General features: G+C 48.7%; 1 protein-coding gene across 2 annotated transcripts in view; it reads left to right on the top strand.

Annotated features, from left to right (window-relative positions):
- Positions 1–21,936, top strand: part of crls1 (cardiolipin synthase 1) — a 79,135-nt gene that overhangs the window by 49,574 nt on the left and 7,625 nt on the right. For both annotated transcript variants that reach the window (XM_085981725.1, XM_085981724.1), the window contains exons 4-6: positions 4,419–4,504; positions 5,983–6,051; positions 21,348–21,439. In XM_085981725.1, coding sequence (XP_085837851.1) covers positions 4,419–4,504; positions 5,983–6,051; positions 21,348–21,439 — 247 coding nt within the window. The remainder of the gene's footprint in view (positions 1–4,418; positions 4,505–5,982; positions 6,052–21,347; positions 21,440–21,936) is intronic.

The following is a 21,936-nucleotide window of genomic DNA, read 5'->3' as shown; positions in this document are numbered from 1 at the left end:
TAAAAAAAAAAATTTAATTAAAGATGGCGGCTTTTCCTGCGCTTGGCGGCTTTTCCCGCGCTTGTCTTCTTGCCCCGCCGACTCAAGATGGCGATTTCCGCGCTGTTGCTGTCCACGCCTCCCAGCTGTCCTTCCTGCCTTTCTTTTCCCGTGTATACGCTTCCTTGCGCTGTTGCTCTTGTTGCCCCGCCACTCCCGCGTTCCTTGAGGCAATAAAGCGCCTTCCTGGCTGCTGCGCGTCTCTGCCCCGATTGCAGTTTATTTTAAAACTGCTTTTCAGCGCTTCTTCTGCGCTGTTGCCCCGCCGCTCCCGCGGTCCTTGTGGCAATAAAGCGCCTTTCTGGCTGCTGCGCGTCTCTGCCCCGATTGCAGCCCGGCCCCTGACACCGGCTGCGGTCGTGTCCTCTGCCCTTTCTCTTTGTTTTTCCTCCCCTTCTCCCTCTGACAACTTGGCCGACTTCCCCCCCCCCCCCCCCCACCCCCCCCCCCGTGCCGCTCGATCGGGCTTACCCGCCGCTGTCGAAGAAGGGATGATCACTGCCTGTTGCTGATGTTGGACTTCGTGGCCAGAAGACCAAACCGGGTTCTCGATGGCCTCCCGTGCGATCCTCCTTGGAATGGACCCCAGAATCAGTACTGGGGGAGGTGATGCAAAACTGCCGCTAGGTACGATCAGACTCGTCGCCACTGTTGAGTCTGTGTTTACAAGTGCAGTTATGATGAATAACAGGACACAGACAACAGAAGTAAGTAAACAGGTCTTTAGTGATTGAGGGTCAGGGCGGGAACTGAGGTACACTTGCTCCGCAGGGTTTATATACCGGTGTGGTCACCACCGGTACTACAATGTACAGGAGCCATTAAAAGTAGTCCATCACTTTAAGGTATCCTCTTAAGGTAGTACAGGTTACATACACTACACTTTCTTTCCATCTTCCTTTCTTTCTTTCCTCCTTTCATTCTTTCTTCCTCCTTTCTCTTTCTTTCTTTCCTGCCTTCTTTCTTTCCTCCTTTCTTTCCTTCCTACTTTCTTTCCTCCTTTCTTTCTTTCCTCCTTTCTTTCTTTCTTTCTTTCTTTCTTTCCTCCTTTCTTTCTTTGACTTTCTTTCTTTCTCTTTTTCGTTCCTTCCTTCTTTCCTCCTTTCTTTCCCCCTTTCTTCCTCCTTTCTCTTTCTTTCTTCCTTTTTCTTTCTTTCTTTCCTCCTTTCATTCTCTTTCTTTCTTTCCTCCTTTCCTCCCTCCTTTCTTTCCTCCTGTCTTCCTCATTTCTCTCTTTCTTTCCTCCTTTCGTTCTTTCATTCTTTCTTTCCTTCCTGCTTTCCTTCCTTCTTTCCTTCCTTCCTCCTTTCCTTCCTCCTTTGTTTCTTTCCTCCTTTCATTCTCTTCCTTTCCTTCCTCCTTTCCTCCATTCTTTCTTTCCAACTTTCTTGTTTCTCTTTCTTTCTTTCCTGTCCTCCTTCCTGTCCTCCTCCTTTCTCTTTCTTTCTTTCCTTCCCCCTTTCCTTCTTCCTTTGTTTCTTTCCTCCTTTCATTTTCTTTCTTTCCTCCTTTCTTTCTTCCTCCTATCTCTTTCTTTCTTTCTTCCTCCTTTCTCTTTCTTTCCTCCTTTTTTTCTTTCCTCTTTTCTTTGTAATATCTCCAAATTTGTAGACGACACAAAGCTGGGTGGGAGGGTATGCTGTGAGGAGGATGTCGTGAAACTCCAGTACGATTTGGACAGGTTGGGTGATTGGGCAGAAGCATGGCAAATGCAGTATAATGTGGATAAATGTGAGGTTATCCACTTTGGTGGCAAAAACAGGAAGGCAGATTATTATTTGAATGGCAATAGATTGGGAGAAGGGGAAGTGCAAAGAGACCTGGGTGTCCTTGTGCACCAGTCGCTGAAGGTAAGCATGCAGGTGCAGCAGGCGGTTAAGAAGGCAAATGGTATGTTGGCCTTCGTAGCGAGAGGGTTCGAGTACAGGAACAAGGATGTCTTGCTGCAGTTGTACAGGGCCTTGGTGAGGCCGCACCTTGAGTATTGTGCGCAGTTTTGGTCGCCTTACCTGAGGAAGGATGCTCTTGCCATGGAGGGAGTGCAGCGAAGATTCACCAGGCTGATACCTGGGATGGCAGGAATGACGTATGAGGAGAGATTGTGTCGATTGGGCTTATACTCACTGGAGTTTAGAAGATTGAGAGGGGATCTCATCGAAACCTATAAAATTCTGTCAGGCCTGGACAGACTAGATGCAGGAAGGATGTTCCCGATGGTCGGGGAGTCCAGAACCAGGGGTCACAGTCTAAGGATAAGGGGTAGGACATTTAGGACAGAAATGAGGAGGAATTTCTTCACCCAGAGAGTGGTGAACCTGTGGAATTCTCTGCCACAGAGGGCGGTGGAGGCCAGTTCATTAAATATATTCAAGAAGGAGTTGGATATATTTCTTAAGGCTAAAGGGATCAAGGGATATGGGGAGAAAGCAGGGACAGGGTACTGAATTTGGATGATCAGCCATGATCGCATTGAATGGCGGAGCAGGCTCGAGGGGCCGAATGGCCTACTCCTGCTCCCATCTTCTATGTTTCTATGATTCCTCCCTTCTTTCTTTCCTCCTTTGCTCCTTTCTCTTTCTTTCTTTCCTCCTTTCTTTCATTCTCTCCTTCCCTTTTTCATTCCTTCCTCCTTTCCTTCCTCCTCGTTTCTCTTTTTCTTTCCTTCCTCCTTCATTCTTTTCTTTCTTTCCTCCTTTCTTTCTTTCTTACTTTCTTCCTCGTTTCTCTTTCTTCCTCCATTCTTTCTTTTTTCTTCCTCCTTTCATTCTTTTCTTTCTTTTCTCCTTTCTCTCTTTCTCTCCTCTCTTTCTTTCTCTCTTTCTTTCTCTCTTTCTTTCTTTCCTTCCTTTCCTCCTTTGTTTCTTTCCTCCTTTCACTCTCTTTCTTTTCCTCCTTTCTTTCCTCTCTTTTGTCCTTTTATTCTTTCTTCCCCGTTTCTCTCTTTCTTTCTTCCTCCTTTTTCTTTCCTTCCTTCCTTCCTTCTTTCTTTCTATCCTCCTTTCCTTTCTTTCCTTCCTCCTTTCTTTCCTTCCTCCTTTGTTTCTTTCCTCCTTTCATTCTCTCTTTCTTTTCTTCCTTTCCTTCCTCCTTTCCTCCATTCTTTCTTTCCAACTTTCTCATTTCTCTTTCTTTCTTCCTCCTTTCTCTTTTTTCCTCCTTTCTTTCTTTCTTCCTTTCCTTCTTTGCTCCTTTCCCTTTCTTTCTTTTATTCTCTCTTTCCCTTTTTCATTCCTTCCTCCTTTCCTTTCTTCCTCCTTTCATTCTCTTTCTTTCTTTCCTCCTTTCTTTATTTCCTTCCTTTCTTTCCTCCCTCCTTTCATTCTCTCTTTCTTTCTTTCCTCCTTTCTTTCATTCTTTCTTCCTCCTTTCTTCCTTTCCTTCCTCGTTTCTCTCTTTCTTTCTTCCATTCTTTCTTTCCAACTTTCTTTCCTCCTCCTTTCATTCTTTCTTCCTCATTTCTCTTTCTTTCTTTCCTCCTTTCTTTCTTTCCTCCTTTCTTTCTTTCCTTCCTCCTTTCCATCCTCCTTTCTTTTCTTACTTTCTTCCTCGTTTCTCTTTCTTTCTTCCTCCGTCCCTCCTTTCCTCCGTCCCTCCTTTCCTCCGTCCCTCCTTTCCTCCGTCCCTCCTTTCCTCCGTCCCTCCTTTCCTCCGTCCCTCCTTTCCTCCGTCCCTCCTTTCCTCCGTCCCTCCTTTCCTCCGTCCCTCCGTCCCTCCTTTCCTCCGTCCCTCCTTTCCTCCGTCCCTCCTTTCCTCCGTCCCTCCTTTCCTCCGTCCCTCCTTCCCTCCGTCCCTCCTTCCCTCCGTCCCTCCTTCCCTCCTTCCCTCCGTCCCTCCTTTCCTCCGTCCCTCCTTCCTTCTTTCTTTCCTCCTTTCCTCCATTCCTTGATTCCTTCTTTCCTTCCTTCCTTCTTTCTTGCTTTCCTCCTTTCTTCCTTCTTTCTTTCATTTTTACTTTTCTTTCATTCTTACTTTCCTCGTTTCTCTCTTTCTTTCTTTCCTTCCTCCTTTCATTCTTTCTTTCTTTCCTCCTTTTGTTCTTTCCTCCTTTCGTTCTCTCTTTCTTTCCTCCTTTCTTTCCTCCCTTCCTCCCTCCCTTCCTTCCTTCTTTTTTTCAGAACTTTGTTGTGTGTTGTCTGGTAGGAAGAGGGGAGACGAGAGATGAAATGTGTACTTTAAAGCTACCAGTTCAAATCTTGGCGAAGTCTGCGTCCTTAACTATTCTGCTCATCTTCCCTCCAAGGGCAGAAGAAAGATTTGTGAATAATAATGAAATACTCTTAGGGTGTGTGCACATGAGGCTCCTTTTCCTTTTCTCTTCCCTTTTTTTAATCTCCACCCACAACTCTACCTCATACCATCATAATCCTTCTATTTTTCAGCTCCTCTTACTGCTATGGTCCTTTTGCGAGATATCACTTTGATTGCAGCTGGTTTCTATATTAGATACCGAACGGTTCCACCACCAGTAAGTAACAAAACTGTTTCTCTCTCTCTCTCGCTCGCGTTTGCTCTTTCTCTCTGTCATCAGTGTTTTTGTTTTGCATAAAGTCTGTAGAAATTCGGCTCCTTCGCACCTGCCCTTAGCGCCTCCAGTGGCAACAACGGGCCGCAAAGGGCCCATCACCCGGGGGGGGGGAAGCGCCTCCCGAGAAATTCGGCGGGGCGTTGCTGAGGCGCTACCCGATAGCGCCGCGCCCCCCGCCGGCAGCGCCCTGGGCTGCCGCACCTCCGATGATGACATCATCACCGTGTGCTGCGACCCCTTAGCACCCCATCATGGCCCCTTACTGTCCCATGGCAGAAATTTGGCTGCTCCCTGCGAGGCTGCCACGGGCGGTGTCAGCCTCGCTGGTCGCAAGCCGGGCCGACCTCCACTCGTGGGCTGGTATTTAAAGGGGAGGTGCAGCCGCAACCCGCGCCGCCATTTTCTCCGTGGTATGCCGTGGTGTGGTCCTGGCCGACATCATGCAGCCCAGCACCGCGTCTCTGCGCCGGGCTACTGCCATTAAACCAAACTCTCCTGGTGGCCTAGTTGGGGCCATCAAAGGCCCTGCAGAGTGCGCAGCGGCCCTCCCCTTTAACTGAAGGGGAGGGGCGTTGAAACACGGCAACGCTCCGCGGAGACCCCGCAGAGCGCTGCCGATCACACCCCGACATTGCCTCGGTTATCGCCCCACCAGGAAGTGGAGCGCCCAAGATTGCACTCCACTTCCTGTGCAGGGCGGTAAGCTGAATTTAGTGGCTGGGGTGGTACTTCCGTGCCGGGCGCTCAATGTTCGGCCTTAACTCAGTTACCACCCTAAACAGGGCATAACCGAATTTCGCGCCCTATGTCCTATCATGTGCTAATGCTGAGTGAGCCAGTTATTGTACCATGTACTTTTTTCCGTAACTTTCCCACCATCAGATCCTTTCCAGATGAATTTATTACTGCTGATAAAGGCTCCTTAGGTAACAATATCTGAGCAAAGCTGGTGTTTAAAATAATATCTTTGATACCTCATTTATAAGGTAGTGACAAAAGGAGGCAGGATTTAAACTTGTTTTTGCCACTGTAAATGACCTGAGCTCCATCCTAGCAAACCAAGACCCAGGTAAACAAGAACCCTCTTGGGAAGGAACTGACAATGGGATGGTGGAAGCATTTCCCAGGTTTTATTTTCCTTCATGGGAAGAAAATGGGGCAATCCACTGAATTGACACCAATCTGTTGAATCCTGTGTCCTGAATTATGTAACAGGAACTTAGCCTTAGTATTAATATGAAATATCTGTTTGCTTTGATCTTCTGTTCTGTTCTCGGACTTGTATGCAAACAAAAATGCTCTCATGCTTTCCTACTAATTTCTCCCTTCCTGTATGATATTGTGCAAGCTTTTACGTAGGGTTTGTGTTTTATAAAATTGATTATATATAACTAAATAACTTCTTTCCTCTCTCGCAGAGGACTCTCAGCAAATATTTCAACCCGTGTTATGCTACAGCTCAATTAAAACCAACATTTATCAGCAAGGTAAGACTCATTTGCCCATTAATTGATCCCCTTCCCACCCAACCCCTGACCACTCCACTGCTTCTGAGGCATACAATGGAAGGACTTGCTTTAGTCCATGTGTAAGATCCAGGACCACCTGCTGTTTCCATTATTACCTCACTCAGATATGGTAGCTGCATACTCACAGGCCTGCTGCATTATGCTCACCGTCTATTACTTTCTGATGCAAAAATCAAGAGTTAATTGTAACTTGTAACAAATATTTATTTAAATAACATATCTAATGTTTCCATTTTATTTTTAAAAAGGGCAATATAGTAACTCCAAAATTCTGGAAAAGAGACCATGGAATGTAAACTAAAAATTTCTGGGGGAGACATACCCCTTGGAAATAAATCTCGACACGAGTGCTCGTATCCTCTTTCAGAAATTGTCAAGTCCACTCCTGCAAAATCAGACTTCTGTGTCCTTTAGATTGTTCCTGCAATACAAGTGACGGAGTATGGGGTGTACCTAAAGCTTAAGTTGCAACAAGCTTATGATCCATTTCAACCCTTATTTCTGCACGTCACTGGCAAGGCCTTTGGGTTTCCATTTCCACAGACGGAATCCAGAACGTGATCCCTAACGCGCTAGCAAAACTCCTGGAATCCCTTGTAATAGAAATGAAGTTTGCCACTGTAAAGTAGACCTATATTCAGGGCTGTCTTCGTGTTGTCTTTTTGAGTTGTCAGCTTTTCTTGAAGTTGTTTGTCAACTTGTGAGTTTTCTAGGTTGGCATGTATGAACTTGTGTTGCTCAAAATATTGCAGTAACTATATCACACTCAAAGAAAGCTCTTTTCTAGTTTCAAGTATATATTTTTTTTAAGCGTGTGCTACATACAACTATCTCTGGGAGAACAAGCCAACCTTGTCAAAGGTCACTTCATTTGCAAATAGGAAGATAGGAGCAGGATTATGTCATTCACTGTCTATCCACCTTGGTTCCCTAACCTTTAATACTCTTGCCTAACAAAAATCTATCAATCTCAGTTTTGAAATTTACAATTGACCCCTAGCCTCAACAGCTTTTTGGAAGAGAGTTAGCTCCAGTTTCCCACTGCCCTTTGTGTGAAGGAGTGCTTCCTGACATCGCCTCTGAACAGCCTAGCTCTAACTGGACGCCCCACCAGAGGAAATAGTTTCTCTCTATCTACCTTATCAACTCCTTTAATCATCTTAAACGCCTCAATTAGATCACCCCTTAATCTTCTATGCTCAAGGGAATGAGCACAGGCTAATTTTCAGGTGGAAAAAATTCTTCAATACAGGTGGAAATTAAAAAAAGATAAGAATCAATGGCTAAAAGAACAAAAATCTTGAAAACGATTCTGAACATGTTGAAAAATGAATCAGAAATAAGAAATAAAAATAAAATAAAGGGGGCAGCAAAACCCAGCCAAGCAACTGAAGGTCAGGGAAGCACTAAAACTTGGCTTTTATGTCATTGAGACAGCGGTACACCTCAAACAAATGTTGCAGGCATTGGTAATCCCAGGGAGACATTGGTATGGGTAAGTTTGATTTGATGGTGAGTTATGTAATTGTTTGCGATTATTATTTTTTACATTTTATTTATACAGCTTTATATTTAGCAGGGTCCGAAGTAAAATCAGCATCAGGAACCACTTTCAGAAATGAAATCAGCGATGTAGTTAGTTGCTTTCTTGTGGGACCTACCCTTCAATGAATTGGTATGGTCAAGTTGCTTATTTCAACCAATGAGGAAAGTTTGATACTTGGGGTTCTTTACTTGCTTTGGACAGATCTAATTTCCACCCACGAATTTAGTCTGTGATACACTATTCTAACTTCAGACACTAAGAGGTAGATTTTAAACCCGGTGAGTGGGGTGATTGCAAAATGCACTCACAGGCCTAAGTGTGAGGCCCGGGGCTATTTTAACTGCCGGGCCTCATCTGCATGCTGCCGGCCCGAAACAGGCAGAAAGCAGCAGCTGCTGGGAGGGTGGGAGTGGAAGATTGGGCGGTCGGAGGCCACTGGTTGGCACCAAAGGAAGGCTCGCCGGCAAGCAGGTAAATCGTGGGAACGGCGTTTCAGTAGGGTCTTGTGCGGGGGGGAATCTGGAGCAAAGGTGGCCGCGACTTTCCTTGTGGAACTTGGGGGAGCACTGGCCCCACGAGGGAAACATTTCCACTTACTTCGGAGGCAATGTTCCCTTTATGTTGCATGGCCACGCAGCGCTCCAGGGGTCCCGCGCAGCGCTCCAGGGGTCCCGCACAGCGCTCCAGGGGTCCCGCACAGCTGGTGAGACGGCTTTTAAATTGAATCCGCGCAGGTGCGGACTTTTCAATGGACCGTGCAGCCCCAAAAAAAGTTAGAGGGAACATTGCTTGGAGGGCCTGTTCATCCTCCCGACAGCATTTTAATGAGCGGGAAAGCCGCAGCAGCTTATCTGCTGAGGCCCAGGTTAAAATGCAACCGGGGTCTCATTCATGTCACAGGACTCCGATTTGCATTCATGAGGCACCTGCCTGCTTCTGAGTGGCACTTCAGCAACATAACTGCAGTGAGCAGTTAAAATGGTGGCCAGTGGGATTCCAGTGGGAACAGTATGGTAAGGCTGTATACTCCATTTTAAAGCCCCTCCCCACATCCCGTTCCTGCTCGGCAGGGAGGGTTAAATTTTCCCCTAAGTTTTGTTTGGAAAGGGAATCTAGTGGTTCAAGTGTTGTGTTTTATATCTAACTAGAAAGGTTGTAGGATTTGAGACTGTGTAGGGGGTGGTGGGTTTGGCGCGTGCGCCCAGTCAGTTATGCCCCTGACTGTTGGTGAGCGGTTCGAATCGCCCCCATGCCCCTGGGTTCTGGACACCGGACTTAGGTGCAGGCGGCGATACAGAAAAATCGAGTAGACAAGTGGTTCGGTGTAAGAAAACCAAGATTTTATTAAAACAGAAATAAAACACAGTCTTATGAGAAATTTACTGGTAAACAATTACAGGCGTAAACAAATAACTATACTTATACAGGGAATGGGGAACACACGGCACATCGAGGGAAAAACAACGACTTTAACAATCCCCTTATCCTTATCCCACCCCTTATGCCTAACTAGATTAAGCTATGAGGGGCCAGGAATTCATGCTCACCAATCCAAGGCTTGTTGCCTTAACCGTTGCGATTTTTGAGGCTTGGTCTCCTGTCCTTTGGGGTACTCCGTCGCCACGTGGTCTCGGCGCGGTGCTGGAGCTGTTGCTGCAGCACACCTTTTCCTCTCCTCAGCTACCGTCGGCGTCTCGTCGCGATGGGTTCTCCTCTTCTCCCTCGGGCGGTCGTTGGTGGTATCGTTGCGTTGGCAGTTTTTACTGCTTATAGATTTTTCTACCCATTCTTAGAACACCATCATATTCGTTACGGCGTGGGCACCTGCGTTTAACGCCAGTTCATTCGCAGTGTTCAGTAGCCAACTTATTCTCCTCCCCAAGTGCCAGCTTATAACTAGGCGCTCGGTCTTTATCAATGCGTCTTTGCTGCCCTTCTCTGCTCTTGTCGGGTCTCTACCTTATTCTTTGTCTCGTTTCGTTTCGCCTCGTTTCCTCTGCCCTCTCTCGTGGCCCGGGTGTCCTGGGTGACTTTGGACTCGGGTCTCGTTCCCCTCCTCCGCGCTTGGTATGGATGTCCTTGGTTGCAAAACTCATGCGCGGAGCGAGAAGCGAACTCGCCACGAGGCCAGGGCGGCAGCAGCCCATGAGTCAAGAGTAAGAGCAAGAGTAAGAGAGACAAGAGAGCAATTGGTACTGATGGGCCTACAATTATACCCCTTCGGAAGGCCCTAATCTGCGCACCAAATCAGGTCAGTTCATTGTTTAACTTTTGGCGGGCTGTTTTAAATGATTACACCAATCTAAACTAACTAGTTTTAGATGGCCGTTTATCGTGCCTGATGTCCGAGATGTATTGTCATTAATGCATATTAATCGGCCTGTCCAGCCTTGCTGGCTTCCTTAAGCTGTTTCCGATTATTTATGCGGACAAACTAATGGCTTTACGCTTAGGCCTAACTGGGTTGATCTGTTCCAATCTGACGAAATGCATATTCAGTGTTTGCTTAACTGTCTGGGTTTTCAAACACAAAGTCCTTTTCACAGAAATGCATTTTAAGTTTCGATTTCCCGAAACTGCCTGTTCTGTGCTAGAGTCCAAGCTTTTAAAATCTTACAGGCTTTTGGTCACGAGGTGCGGATGCCATCTTTTGGGTACCCTTTTTAAATTGTCCATGCAGGGTCCCTTTTTATTAATGACCTTGGGGGAATGTGGGAATTTTGCGAATCTTACACTCCCCCCTGTGATACTTCAAGCAAGTTTTAGTATCATCCTTACAAGGTGAGCAAAATTTCTGACCCTCCACAGTCAACCTTCCCCTGTAATTACCTATCTAAATACACCCACGACACATGCACTTCCCATTCCGCGAAAATGTAGTGTACATAAGTATACATAGAATAACCACAGTCTTTTACACACATCCAAGCATGGAGGGGTCCAACACCCCTGCACCACTTGGTACACATACATCTTTATTAACAACGCGTTGCAAAATCTTTATTAAAAACAACAAACACAAAAAACAACAATCTTTAATCAAAATACAAAAAACTCAAACAGGCGTATCTCCCTCCCCTTTCACATAATGTTCCTTCCAGATCCTCTGGTTTCGGAATTCTAGCATCTGACCTTTTCCCTTACATTGAATGCATACTAGATACAACACTATCCCTAACTGGCAAACCACGAGAATGTGGGAAGCCAGTCTGATCCACGAAGGGACCTCTATGTTATTGAAAATGTGCCACCAGGGTGGAATCACAATATCCAATATCTTAGTCCCTATCTCTACTGTTTTCTGCTCTAGAGTGTAAAAATGTTTCTGCGAAACGATAGCGGCTTTGAGTATTTTGGTAAGGTGTTCAGGGAGAGGGGGAATTTCGTAGCCGAAATGCGCTACGTACTTCTGTAAATTGGTAAAATTCTCTTTCACAGTGAGGTGAACAGTGGAGGGTTCAGGAATGGGGACAATTCGCTCCTTGGCCACTTGAACTTCTGCCTCAGGTTTAAAGCAGAAACTGCTGTCACTAACCGGACACCAGCTATGCTGTCCATTCTGGTAGTGGGTCGTGCCTGTGGTGACATGTCCCACCTCCTATATATGCTACTTGCGGGGGAACATGGCCTTGTGCCATTGCCTCCATGGTACAATTTATAGGTTTCGCGCCAGCAGCTCTGAACCCACACTGCGGTTTTGAAAAGGCATTCAAGTGCTGGGGACACAGGATTATGTGTGCTCCCCGGCTCCGGCACCCTGAGAGGTCAGTACCTGTCATAGCGTGCTCCCACTTTATGACGTAAGGCGGGACTGCTGTGAAACGAATGTGCACACCCCCTTGAATGACTCCAATGTTCTCAACCCTGTATACCGGCACGGGTCGGGCTGTCCTACCCATGACTGGCATCCCATGATCATGTGGTTGGACCGCCCAGAATCCACGGGGACTGGGTAGGCTTCGGAAGCTAGCCGGAGTTGGCACGGGCTTAATGCATTCTCAAACGGATGGAGGGCTGCGAGGTGTTTGTTGCTGATGCAGGAGGGGACTAAACCCGGTTTTAAATCCTCCAGATTACTGCGGCCTCCGCCCAGTAACCACGCCCCATACAGCACGCACACCTCGTTCTGCGCAGCCTGGTTAGAAACATTTCTGTCCTCCCTTATGAGGGCATTTACCGTCTTTGCGTGCTTTTCCAACTCCGCTATCATCTCTTTTAAATGGACCGTCATGGCCTGGTCCTCATGCAACTCCGAGCCCACTACTTTGTTCTCATCCATTAATATCTTCCTTAACTGTTTTTAAACCGTTTATCTGGGTCTGCAGCTCTATGTCATCTAGACTGTTGATGACAGAGGACTCAGTATTAAACGCAGTAAAAACATCATTCCATACTCCCCTTCTTCATCTCCCTGCATTACCCAAAAACTCACGGTGTGTGGTGTACAGTTCGGTTTTGTCAACATTGGCGAAATCAAACTCATAAAACTTCTTGAACATGTCCTTCAATAGGGCCTGGTATAGCTGCTCTGTTTCTTTGGGACACCACTCCGGTAAATGTACCTCGGTGAGATTTAAAATCATGGAGGCTACCGCGTAGTGTACCCCCTGGTACAGCATCTGGTCGGTAGGCACTAGTACCAACCCATTCCCTGATCCCTTGGTGGTGGGGGGGCACCCTTCCCTGGGTAACCTCGCCACCTGCGCCGTGGGCAGGGGCTTTCGGGGGCGGGTAACAAGCTCCGTGGCATTGACTGGGATCGGGGAGAATGGGACTGCGCACGCCTTCAGGCTGGTATCCCACTTCATCCCCTCCCCGGTGTCGTGCCACTGCCGGTGGAAAACAATGGATATGCCTGAGGGGCAGACCTTCTCTGACCCCCACATACAGATGTAAATCCCTTGATCCGGCTCCCACCACTTGTCCCAACACACACTTAATCCCCCATGAGTCCCTGTAATCGTCCGGTGGGTATTGTTCCCCAACCGTTCCCACTTGACTGCGGGGTTCCTCATATCTTTGCTCAGCTTTCTGAGCCACCACCACCTATCCAGAGGAATGTGTCCCTTGCACGTTAAACATACACGCTTCCCTATGGTGACGCTAACCCTTGTGGTAACGACCCGTACCCTGGGGCACAGGAGGGAGGCCTCCCCGTATGTGAACCCGGTCTGGCTGGAGTACTGAGACGAATTGGACCCCAGCCACCCTGGCCACCTTCCCTCGTGGACGTAGACGGCGGTCTCCTCTGCATCCTGTTCGCCGCTTCCGTCGGTTGCTATCGGCGCTCTGTCTCCGGAGCACCCATAGATGTGGGAGTCTTCTACGTCGCCCCTCTTTCCCAGGCTCAGTCCCATCAGGGCGAGTAGGGTTACGATCCCCTTCATCCTGAAAGTCTTTCTGCAACAAATACAAAAACATGCAGCCAGGTCCCCAAGAGATTCTCTGGCTTGGGTGAAGCATAGTCGAGCCTTGCGGCCTCGACTCAAATACACACACTCTTAGCACCGGGACTAGTACATGGGTGGGGGTCCGCATAACCCTGCCAGTCATTAGCTCTTACGGGGAGTACCCCGTGCTTTTAGACTGGCTGGCACGGATCCCCATCAGAACCAACGGTAGGACCTCGGCCCATTTACGGGGTGAGTCCACCGTTTCCTTCCTCAGCCTTTCCTTTAGGGTCCTATTCATTCTTTCCACAATCCCTGATGACTGTGGGTTGTGGGCCACGTGCCACTTCCGCTCAATGCCTAACAGCATAAGGGTGTTCTGCATCACCTGTCCGGTGAAATGACTCCCTTGGTCAGACTCCACATACTGTGGTAGTCCCCACCGCGAGCACACTTCCCAGACCAGGATCCTGACAGTACCCAGAGCTGTGGCGGTTCTACAGGGGATGGCCTCTACCCATTTGGTGAACACGTCCACCAGGACTAGGCAGTACTTATAGCCTCCCTGGGCGGTGGGCAGGGGCCCGATGTAGTCGACTTGTATCGACTGCCATGGTCCCTCTACCCTCCTGATGTGTCCCATAGGTACCTTCCTTTTGTGGGGGTCAGGGTTGTTAGCAGCGCACACAAGACAGCCGGCACAGAACTCGCGGACATCTTCCCTGAGTCTCGGCCACCATCCCGCCCGTTCCACCCGCTGCCAGGTGGTCTCGGGCCTGGGGTGTCCCGCTCCTGGACCCTCATGGGCCAGTTGAAGGAATTCCCTGTGGTGTTGCTGCGGCACAACCCACTGTTCCCCCCCGGAACAGCATGCCTTCCTTCACGGAAAGGGTTGCTGCGCCGTACGGACCCGCTACCCTTTTTCCCTCAGTCACTGCACTGAGGACTGCTTTGAGGACGTGGTCTTGGGCTTGGACCGTCTTAAGGTCTGGGGCTAACGCTACCCCTTCACCCCCTTGGGTCCCGTCCCTACATCTGACTGCCGCCATGGGTCTGGACCCAAATGGGTCCCAGAAAGTGCCTGTGCAAGCACCCTCCTTGGCGAGGAAGTCAGCCTGCTGGTTGCCTTGGCCGCGGGGTTCTGTGGAGGAATGGGCTTTCACCTTGTGGATGAAAACCTCCCATTCCTCCCCCACTGTTGCCAGGATCTTCTCCAGCAGGGGTTTTACTGTGAGGGGTCTCCCGTCGGCGGAGGTGTATCCGCGACGGGACCAGAAGGCCAGGTACTCCGTACACGAATTGCATGTGAACATGCTGTCCGAGCAAATCGTGTAGGGGGTGGGGAAGATTTCTGGGTGTGTAACGACGTACACTACCGCGGACAGTTCAGCCTGCTGGGCGCTCATGGTGCTGGGGAGCTTAATCGCCAGGGCAATGTTTGCCGCTGGGTCATAAACTCCACACCCCGTGAGACGCTCGCCAGCAGATACCGTGCTGGAACCGTCTACATAGATCTCGCGGCCCGTGGGATGTATCCCGGCCCGTAAACCTATGTTCACTTCCCAACCCCTTCTATGGAACACCGGTGGGCTGTTCCAGGATATACCAGGTTGGCTTGATCTGTGAGAGGATCAAGGTCCAGCGGGCAATGCGGGCAGTGCTCACAGTTCCATCCTTGATCCTCCCGTCCAGAAGCATCTGGGTGGGTGTGTGATGGGTGATGGGAGAGGTGCCTGTGAAGATCAACGATCTTTTCACAGCCCAATGTGTGGCCGAGGTGCTGCTCATAGTTGGAGTAGCTCCTCTCCACATCCGTGAGTATCCTGAAGGAGTAGACCAGCGGCCTCAGCCGGCCGTGCCGCTCTTGGAGCAGCACAGCACTCAGGCTGTCCCCGCTGGCTGCTACCTCCAGGAAAAACTCTCTCCCCCCATCTATAGCCCCTAGAGCTGGTGCGGTCTGCAAGTCCTTCTTGAGCCTGACAAATGCTGCCTGGCAACCCTCATCCCAAAGCCACTCCACTCCCTTGTGTAGGAGTCGGAGCAGAGGGGCTGCTGTGGCTGCATAGTCCTCAATAAAGTCCCTGCAGTACCCGGTTAGCCCTAGAAACGACCTCACACCCGTCACTGTGTTGGGGACTGGTAGCTCTTGTACCGCTTCTCTTCTAGCCTTATCTATGGCCCTTTCTCCAGCACGCACGGTCAGGCCTAGGATTTTCACCTCCTGCTGGCCGATCTGCGCTTTCTTGGGGTTCACCTTAAAACCCTTCTGCCCGAGCAGTTCCAGCAGTTCTGCAATAGTGGGCCATGCTCCTCTCTCGAATTGGTGAAGAGAAGCAGGTCATCCACATATTGTACCAACTGTCTGGCCTGGCTGAACTCTTTTAAACTGTTTGCCATGCACTGATGGAAAATGCTGGGGCTGTTATGGAAGCCCTGAGGCAAGCAGTTCCACGTGTAGTGTTGCCCTTTGAACGTAAAGGCAAACTTGTACTGATCCTCCCTCCTTAAAGGGATGGACCAAAACCCGTTGGAAATATCCAGCACCGTGAAAGTGGTCGCGGATGCTGGAATACTTCCTATCAGGTCAGCAACTGCTGCTACTGTGGGTGCACAGGCTGGGATGTTACTATTGAGCACTCGATAGTCCACCGTGGCCCTCCAAGAATTGTCCGGCTTTCTAACCGGCCACAATGGAGAATTCACGTGGGTGGCTATCAGTCTCAGAACTCCCTGCTGTACTAACGAGGACATGGCTGCTTCCATGTCTGGCTCTGCTTCCCTGGGGAAGTTATACTGTTTCTGTGGTCGGGCCATGGGGTCCCCGTCTACGCTGACCTCAAACCCTTTGACCCTCCCGCAGTCGTGTTTGTGTGTGGCAAATGTGGCCAGGTGGGCCTGCACAAATGCCTGGAAGTCCTGTGGGGTGTTACTGACCATAAGCTCAAGGTTATAACCCTCTTTGGGCTTCATGGTGCACAGGGTCCCCTTCCCTTCCTTTCCTGGGATCACTACTTCCTTACCGTTCTTTCCTTTACCTGCCCCCCATAGGCAATGATTTCTCAAATCTACTGGGATCCCGTGGCCTACAATAAAGTCGGCTCCCAGGACCCCTCTTCCACCCTCCACTTCCCATTTCATCAGGACACAGGTCCACTTAGAGCGGAGCGGTCCTAACTGAATGACGAGCGGGATGGAAAATGAGACGGCCTGTTCTTTGCCTGTGAACCCTGACAGACTGTATGGGACCCCGTTAGATAGGGGCGAGGCGGTGGGGTTAGCTGAGTAGACCACGGTGCATGATGCCCCCGTGTCTAACAGATAGGTCCCCATCACCTTTTCTACCTCCATCTCCAAGAGGGGTCTTTTCCATTCATCGTACCGGAGAGAACACAGGTAAACAGGCTGCGCTGGCTCTAGTCAGGGCTGTGGGTTGGATGGGGCTGACGGGGTCAGAGCACCGGTGGCGGCTGCTACTCTCCCCTGGCCAGTCAATAAGTACCTCATGGTGTCCAAAAGCGACTCGACCGCTGCGGGAGTGATTCCTGCCCCCGCCTTTTGGGCTGGGGCTGTGGAATTCTTTCCCTTGTTATCTTTCCAAGGGTTTTTGCACTCCTTCCGCCAGTGACCGTCCTTCCCACACCCGTAACAATTCGTCATTGTGTTGGGGGGGTTATTCCCTTCCTGATACCACTCTTTCCTACCCAGTCCGGGTTTTACCTCATGCACCTTCCCCTTAGGTGGGTGTGCATCGGTTCCCCTACCGTTTTTATAGGCCAGAGTCAACTGTCTGATCACCGTAAGTTCGGTGGTCTGGGGGTTCTTGGGGTCGAACCAGACTTCTGCCTTGGCCCGGACCTGTGGCAAGCTGTTCACCACCAGGCAACGGAGCCAATGGGCCAGGGGATCCCTGTTCAGGAATACCCAATTCGGCGTCCCCGGACAGGCCCTCCGGTACACTGTCCATAGCCGATCCGCGAAAGCCTGCGGGGTTTCCCCTGCGAGCTGGACCGTCTTTTCCACGCGGGAGAAAGGACTTCCCTCATTCATCCCCATGGCCTCCAGAACCGCATCTCTAAGCTCCTCGTACCCGCTCTGCCCCCTCTTACACTCGTCAGAGAGGGATTGGAGGAGACTACTCTCCAGGGAGAATAGCAGCATCTTGGCCTGCTCAGCGCCATCGCAGTCGTTGACGCTGGCTGCCTGCTCTATGTCCCTGAAGTGGATCGAGGGGTCTCCCTTTTCGGAGAGCTTTGGGATATGGTTCACCATAGCCCTAAGCTGTTGGGTGCTATAGGGTAATACAGGTAGACTACCTTTTATCCGAACTTCCGAAAACCGAAACCCTCTAAAAACCGAAGGTTTTTTCGTTCAGCGTAAGTCGTGCGCACGACATGACCAGAGTGGCACACGACTTACGCTGAGCAGAGGGTCAGCGTAAGTCGTGCGCACGACCCCGACCTCCGCTGACGACCCCCGACCCCGACTCCCGCCGACCCACCCCCGACAAATTTCCCAGTCTTCTAAAATACCTTCCGAAATCCGAAATTTTCCGAAAACCGAAACACGGCTGGTCCCGAGGTTTTCGGATAAAGGATAGTCTACCTGTACAAACTGGTTTTGGAGGGGTCCCTCATCGTCGCCATTGACGGGTGGACCGAACTTCTGATGCCGTGCTGGGCACGTCGGTCCTGGCTCCGACCTCTGGCGGGGGTTGCCCCACCTCCGGCTCCACCCCCCCCCTTGCTGCCAGACCTCGCTGAAGCTTGGCGCTACGGGTGGTGGTCGTGAGACCTCCTGTCCCTCAACCGGGTCGTCCCTGGGTGACGTTCGAACTGTCCTCCCCTCGTTCCCCATAAAATCCGCCTGGCCTGCCTTTGGGCTTATAAGGCACACCATGCCTTTTGCCTTCCTGAGGGCCAGGCTCAGATTCTCTATCTGCTCTTTGCAGGGGCCATGATCTGCATCTTCAAACCCCTGTTCGCTCGCTAGCTTGTAAGCTGCCTTTACCTCCTGTACTTTCTCCTCCTGTTCCCTAACTTGCCTTGCCAAGCGGGCGTTCTTCTCCCGCAACCTTAACTCATTTCCCTTGGCTTCGGTGACTTGGCACCGTAAGTATTCCAACTGGGCCTTGTGTTCTCCCATTAGATACACTCTCTCCTGATTCAGGGCCTGCAATGCTACCAATAACTTCTCCCCTGCTAGAGCCTTATCCTGGATCTCCAGGGCTGACTCCATTAACTCGGCTGCCTGTGCTGCAACGAGCCTGTCCAAAAGCTGCACCTGCTTTTTGAAACACATCAGCCAGACTGCCTTCTCTAAAGACTTCTTGTGTTCCTTTCCCTCTGTCCACTTAGCTGCTGCATCTACTGGACGCCCAGCCCTTAACAGAGTGGTGATCCACTTCTTTGTGATATTCACCTTGCTAAACACGTAATCAGAAATCCTTTCCTCCATCATGGTTTGCTCATCCGAACCATCGCCATTTTCTGTAGGGTGTGGCGGGTGGCGCGTGCGCCCAGTCAGTTATGCCCCTGACTGTTGGTGAGCGGTTCGAATCGCCCCCACGCCCCTGGGTTCCAGACACCGGACTTAGGTGCAGGCGGCGATACAGAAAAATCGAGTAGACAAGTGGTTCGGTGTAAGAAAACCAAGATTTTATTAAAACAGAAATAAAACACAGTCTTATGAGAAATTTACTGGTAAACAATTACAGGCGTAAACAAATAACTATACTTATACAGGGAATGGGGAACACACGGCACATCGAGGGAAAAACAACTACTTTAACAATCCCCTTATCCTTATCCCACCCCCTATGCCTAACTAGATTAAGCTATGAGGGGCCAGGAATTCATGCTCACCAATCCAAGGCTTGTTGCCTTAACCGTTGCGAGTTTTGAGGTTTGGTCTCCTGTCCTTTGGGGTACTCCGTCGCCACGTGGTCTCAGGGCGCGGTGCTGGAGCTGTTGCTGTGGCACACCTTTCCTCTCCTCAGCTACCGTCGTCGTCTCGTCGCGATGGGTTCTCTTCTTCTCCCTCGGACGGTCGTCGGCGGTAACGTTGCATTGGCAGTTTTTACTGCTTAGATTTTTCTACCCATTCTTAGAACACCATCATATTCGTTACTGCGTTTAACACCAGTTCATTCGCAGTGTTCAATAGCCAACTTATTCTCTTCCCCAAGCGCCAGCTTATAACTAGGCGCTCGGTCTTTATCAATGTGTCTTTGGTGCCCTTCTCTGCTCTTGTTGGGTCTCTACCTTATTTTTCGTTTCGCCTCGTTTCCTCTACCCTCTCTCGTGGCCCGGGTGTCCTGGGTGACTTTGGACTCGGGTCTCGTTCCCCTCCTCCGCGCTTGATATGGATGTCCTTGGTTGCAAAACTCATGCGGGGAGCGAGAAGAGAACCCGCCACGAGGCCAGGGCGGCAGCAGGCCAAGAGTAAGAGAGACAAGAGAGTGATTGGTACTGATGGGCCTACAATTATACTCCTTCGGAAGGCCCTAATCTGCGCACCAAATCAGGTCAGTTCATTAACTTTTGGCGGGCTGTTTTAAATGATTACACCAATCTAAACTAACTAGTTTTACATGGTTGTTTATCGCACCTGATGGCCTGATGTCCGAGTTGTATTGTCATTAATGCATTTTAATCAGCCTGTCCAGCCTTGGTGGCTTCCTTAAGCTGTTTCTGATTATTTATGCGGACAAAGTAATGGCTTTACGCTTAGGCCTAACTGGGTTGATCTGTTCCAATCTGACGAAATGCATATTCAGTGTTTGCTTAACTGTCTGGGCTTTCAAACACAAAGTCCTTTTCACAGAAATGCATTTTAAGTTTTGATTTCCCAAAACTGCCTGTTCTGTGCTACAGAGTCCAAGGTTTTAAAATGTTACAGGCTTTTGGTCACGAGGTGCGGACACCATCTTTTGGGTACCCTTTTTAAATTGTCCATGCAGGGTCCCTTTTATTAATGACCTTGGGGGAATGTGGGAATTTTGCGAATCTTACAACTGAGATTCTTTTCAGCTTTTCGGTGTCCTTGAATTACTGGTTCTCAGTTGGGCACTTGATGGAGCACCACTTAGGAACAAACTTTGTATCTTGGTTGGTGGTAAAAATTAACACATTACCATCCTCCCAGCTCTATGGAGTGGCCTACATTGTCTTCCTTCCTGGTGGCTGGTGGAGATGTACTGGTGAGCCACTTGTAAAGGAAAGATAGGAAAATAGTACTTTTTTATAATTATTGAAATGTTGTTGCAGTCCTGATTCTCAGTTATTTATCTGCACTGAGACTCCACTAGAATGCTAGGGTTTTTGGCTCTAATTCTGGCAATGTGACATAAAGTGAAGTGCAACCACAAGTTTGTCAGATACGATAAAATATTCATCGCTTTAAGATATGTAGTTACATGATGGACATTAAAATATGCACATACATAAAAACTATGTCAAATAACTTAATAAATATTGACTTATTCAGATATTTGTGGATTCCTATAAAGACAAAATGAAGTCCGTACCAACAATTGGTTAGTTAGTATTAACTAATAAAGAGCAGACTTGCTTTTGGAATTTAAGTTTAATAATTTTTCAAATCTATATTTACCCTGCTGTTTAAATGCAGAAAGGTTTCTGTGACCATATTGTTTGAATTTGTCTAACTCCATCTTCATACTTTTTTTGCCTAATTTAATACTTGGCTTTCTCTGGTCAGACCCTGGATTCTTTCCAAAAATTGATATGCTGGGAACTGTGTGTGTCCCATTTGTGCATTTCTAATCAATATGCATGTGTCATTTCCCTGTATTCTATTTCTACAAAGTAATAAAGAATTGGGAAATCGCTGGATGCAGTTACATTGGTGACACTAAGAAGTGGCAACAAATGTTGAGACACAAATAAGTTTTAGATAAGTCTGTGATAAGTAGTCTTATATTGCACTGGATAAGATGGATTGAGATCTCCCTTTGTATGGATTCTTAAAATTGAACTTTTCTGAAATGTTAAAAGCAAACATTGATACAGAATTTGAAGGACTTGTGGCTTGTTCTATTTATAATAAGTATTGTCTCAATGTCCCCATATAAATATATTTGATGATTCTACGGTGCAGGGTTTTGTTGCTTTATTGCCCATGGCATATTTGGGTCCTCTTAAGTATGGCTTTTACTGAACTATTTCTGTGGATTTCCAATGTTGTACAACTTAACTCATAATATAATGAAACTGAAAAAGTTATCCAGACTGTTGCTACATTACCTAAAGTTTTATTTGGCAATGTTTTAATTCACTGACTTTTTTTTAATGTTGCAGGTTAACACAGCGGTTCAACTTGTACTAGTGGCTGCATCACTGGCAGCTCCAGTTTTTCAGTATGTGGACAGTGTGTTCCTTCACACTTTATGGTGAGATTTGCTGGAAACATTCTGCCCCTTCCTAAAGAATGAAAATAAGAATGTCTTGTATTTATATTGCTCCTTTAAATGTAGCAAAATGTCCCATGGCACGTTATAAAAGGGACGGATCGGATACCGTACAGGAATTGGGAAAGATTGGAGGGAGTGACTGAAAATGTGGGTGAAGAGTAAGTTGTGAGGAGGCTATTGGAGGTGCGGAGAGAACAAGCCACTGGAGAGGTTTAGGAAGCGAATTCTAGAATGCAGGGGTGTGGTGGCTGAAGGCAGTGCCACCAGTGCTAGAGTAGAGGATTCACAGTTGTCCAGAGTCTGGAGCAGAGGATGCGAAGCACAGCAGAGGCTGCAGGACCAGAGTTAGGTGGATAACATGGATGGATCTGTAAACAAGTAGAAGCATTTTGAAATAATTGACAGGGAATCAGTGGAGGTCAGCAAGGGCTCTGGTGAGCTGGAGCATGGAGTGAATGCATTCTATTGCACTGCTG

This window comes from Somniosus microcephalus, chromosome 3 (assembly GCF_052327205.1).
Source record: "Somniosus microcephalus isolate GS21.2 chromosome 3, FLI_Smic_1.0, whole genome shotgun sequence".
Classification (NCBI taxonomy): domain Eukaryota; kingdom Metazoa; phylum Chordata; class Chondrichthyes; order Squaliformes; family Somniosidae; genus Somniosus; species Somniosus microcephalus.
The sequence above is the reverse complement of the archived record's forward strand: the minus strand, read 5'-3'. Positions and strand labels throughout refer to the sequence as shown.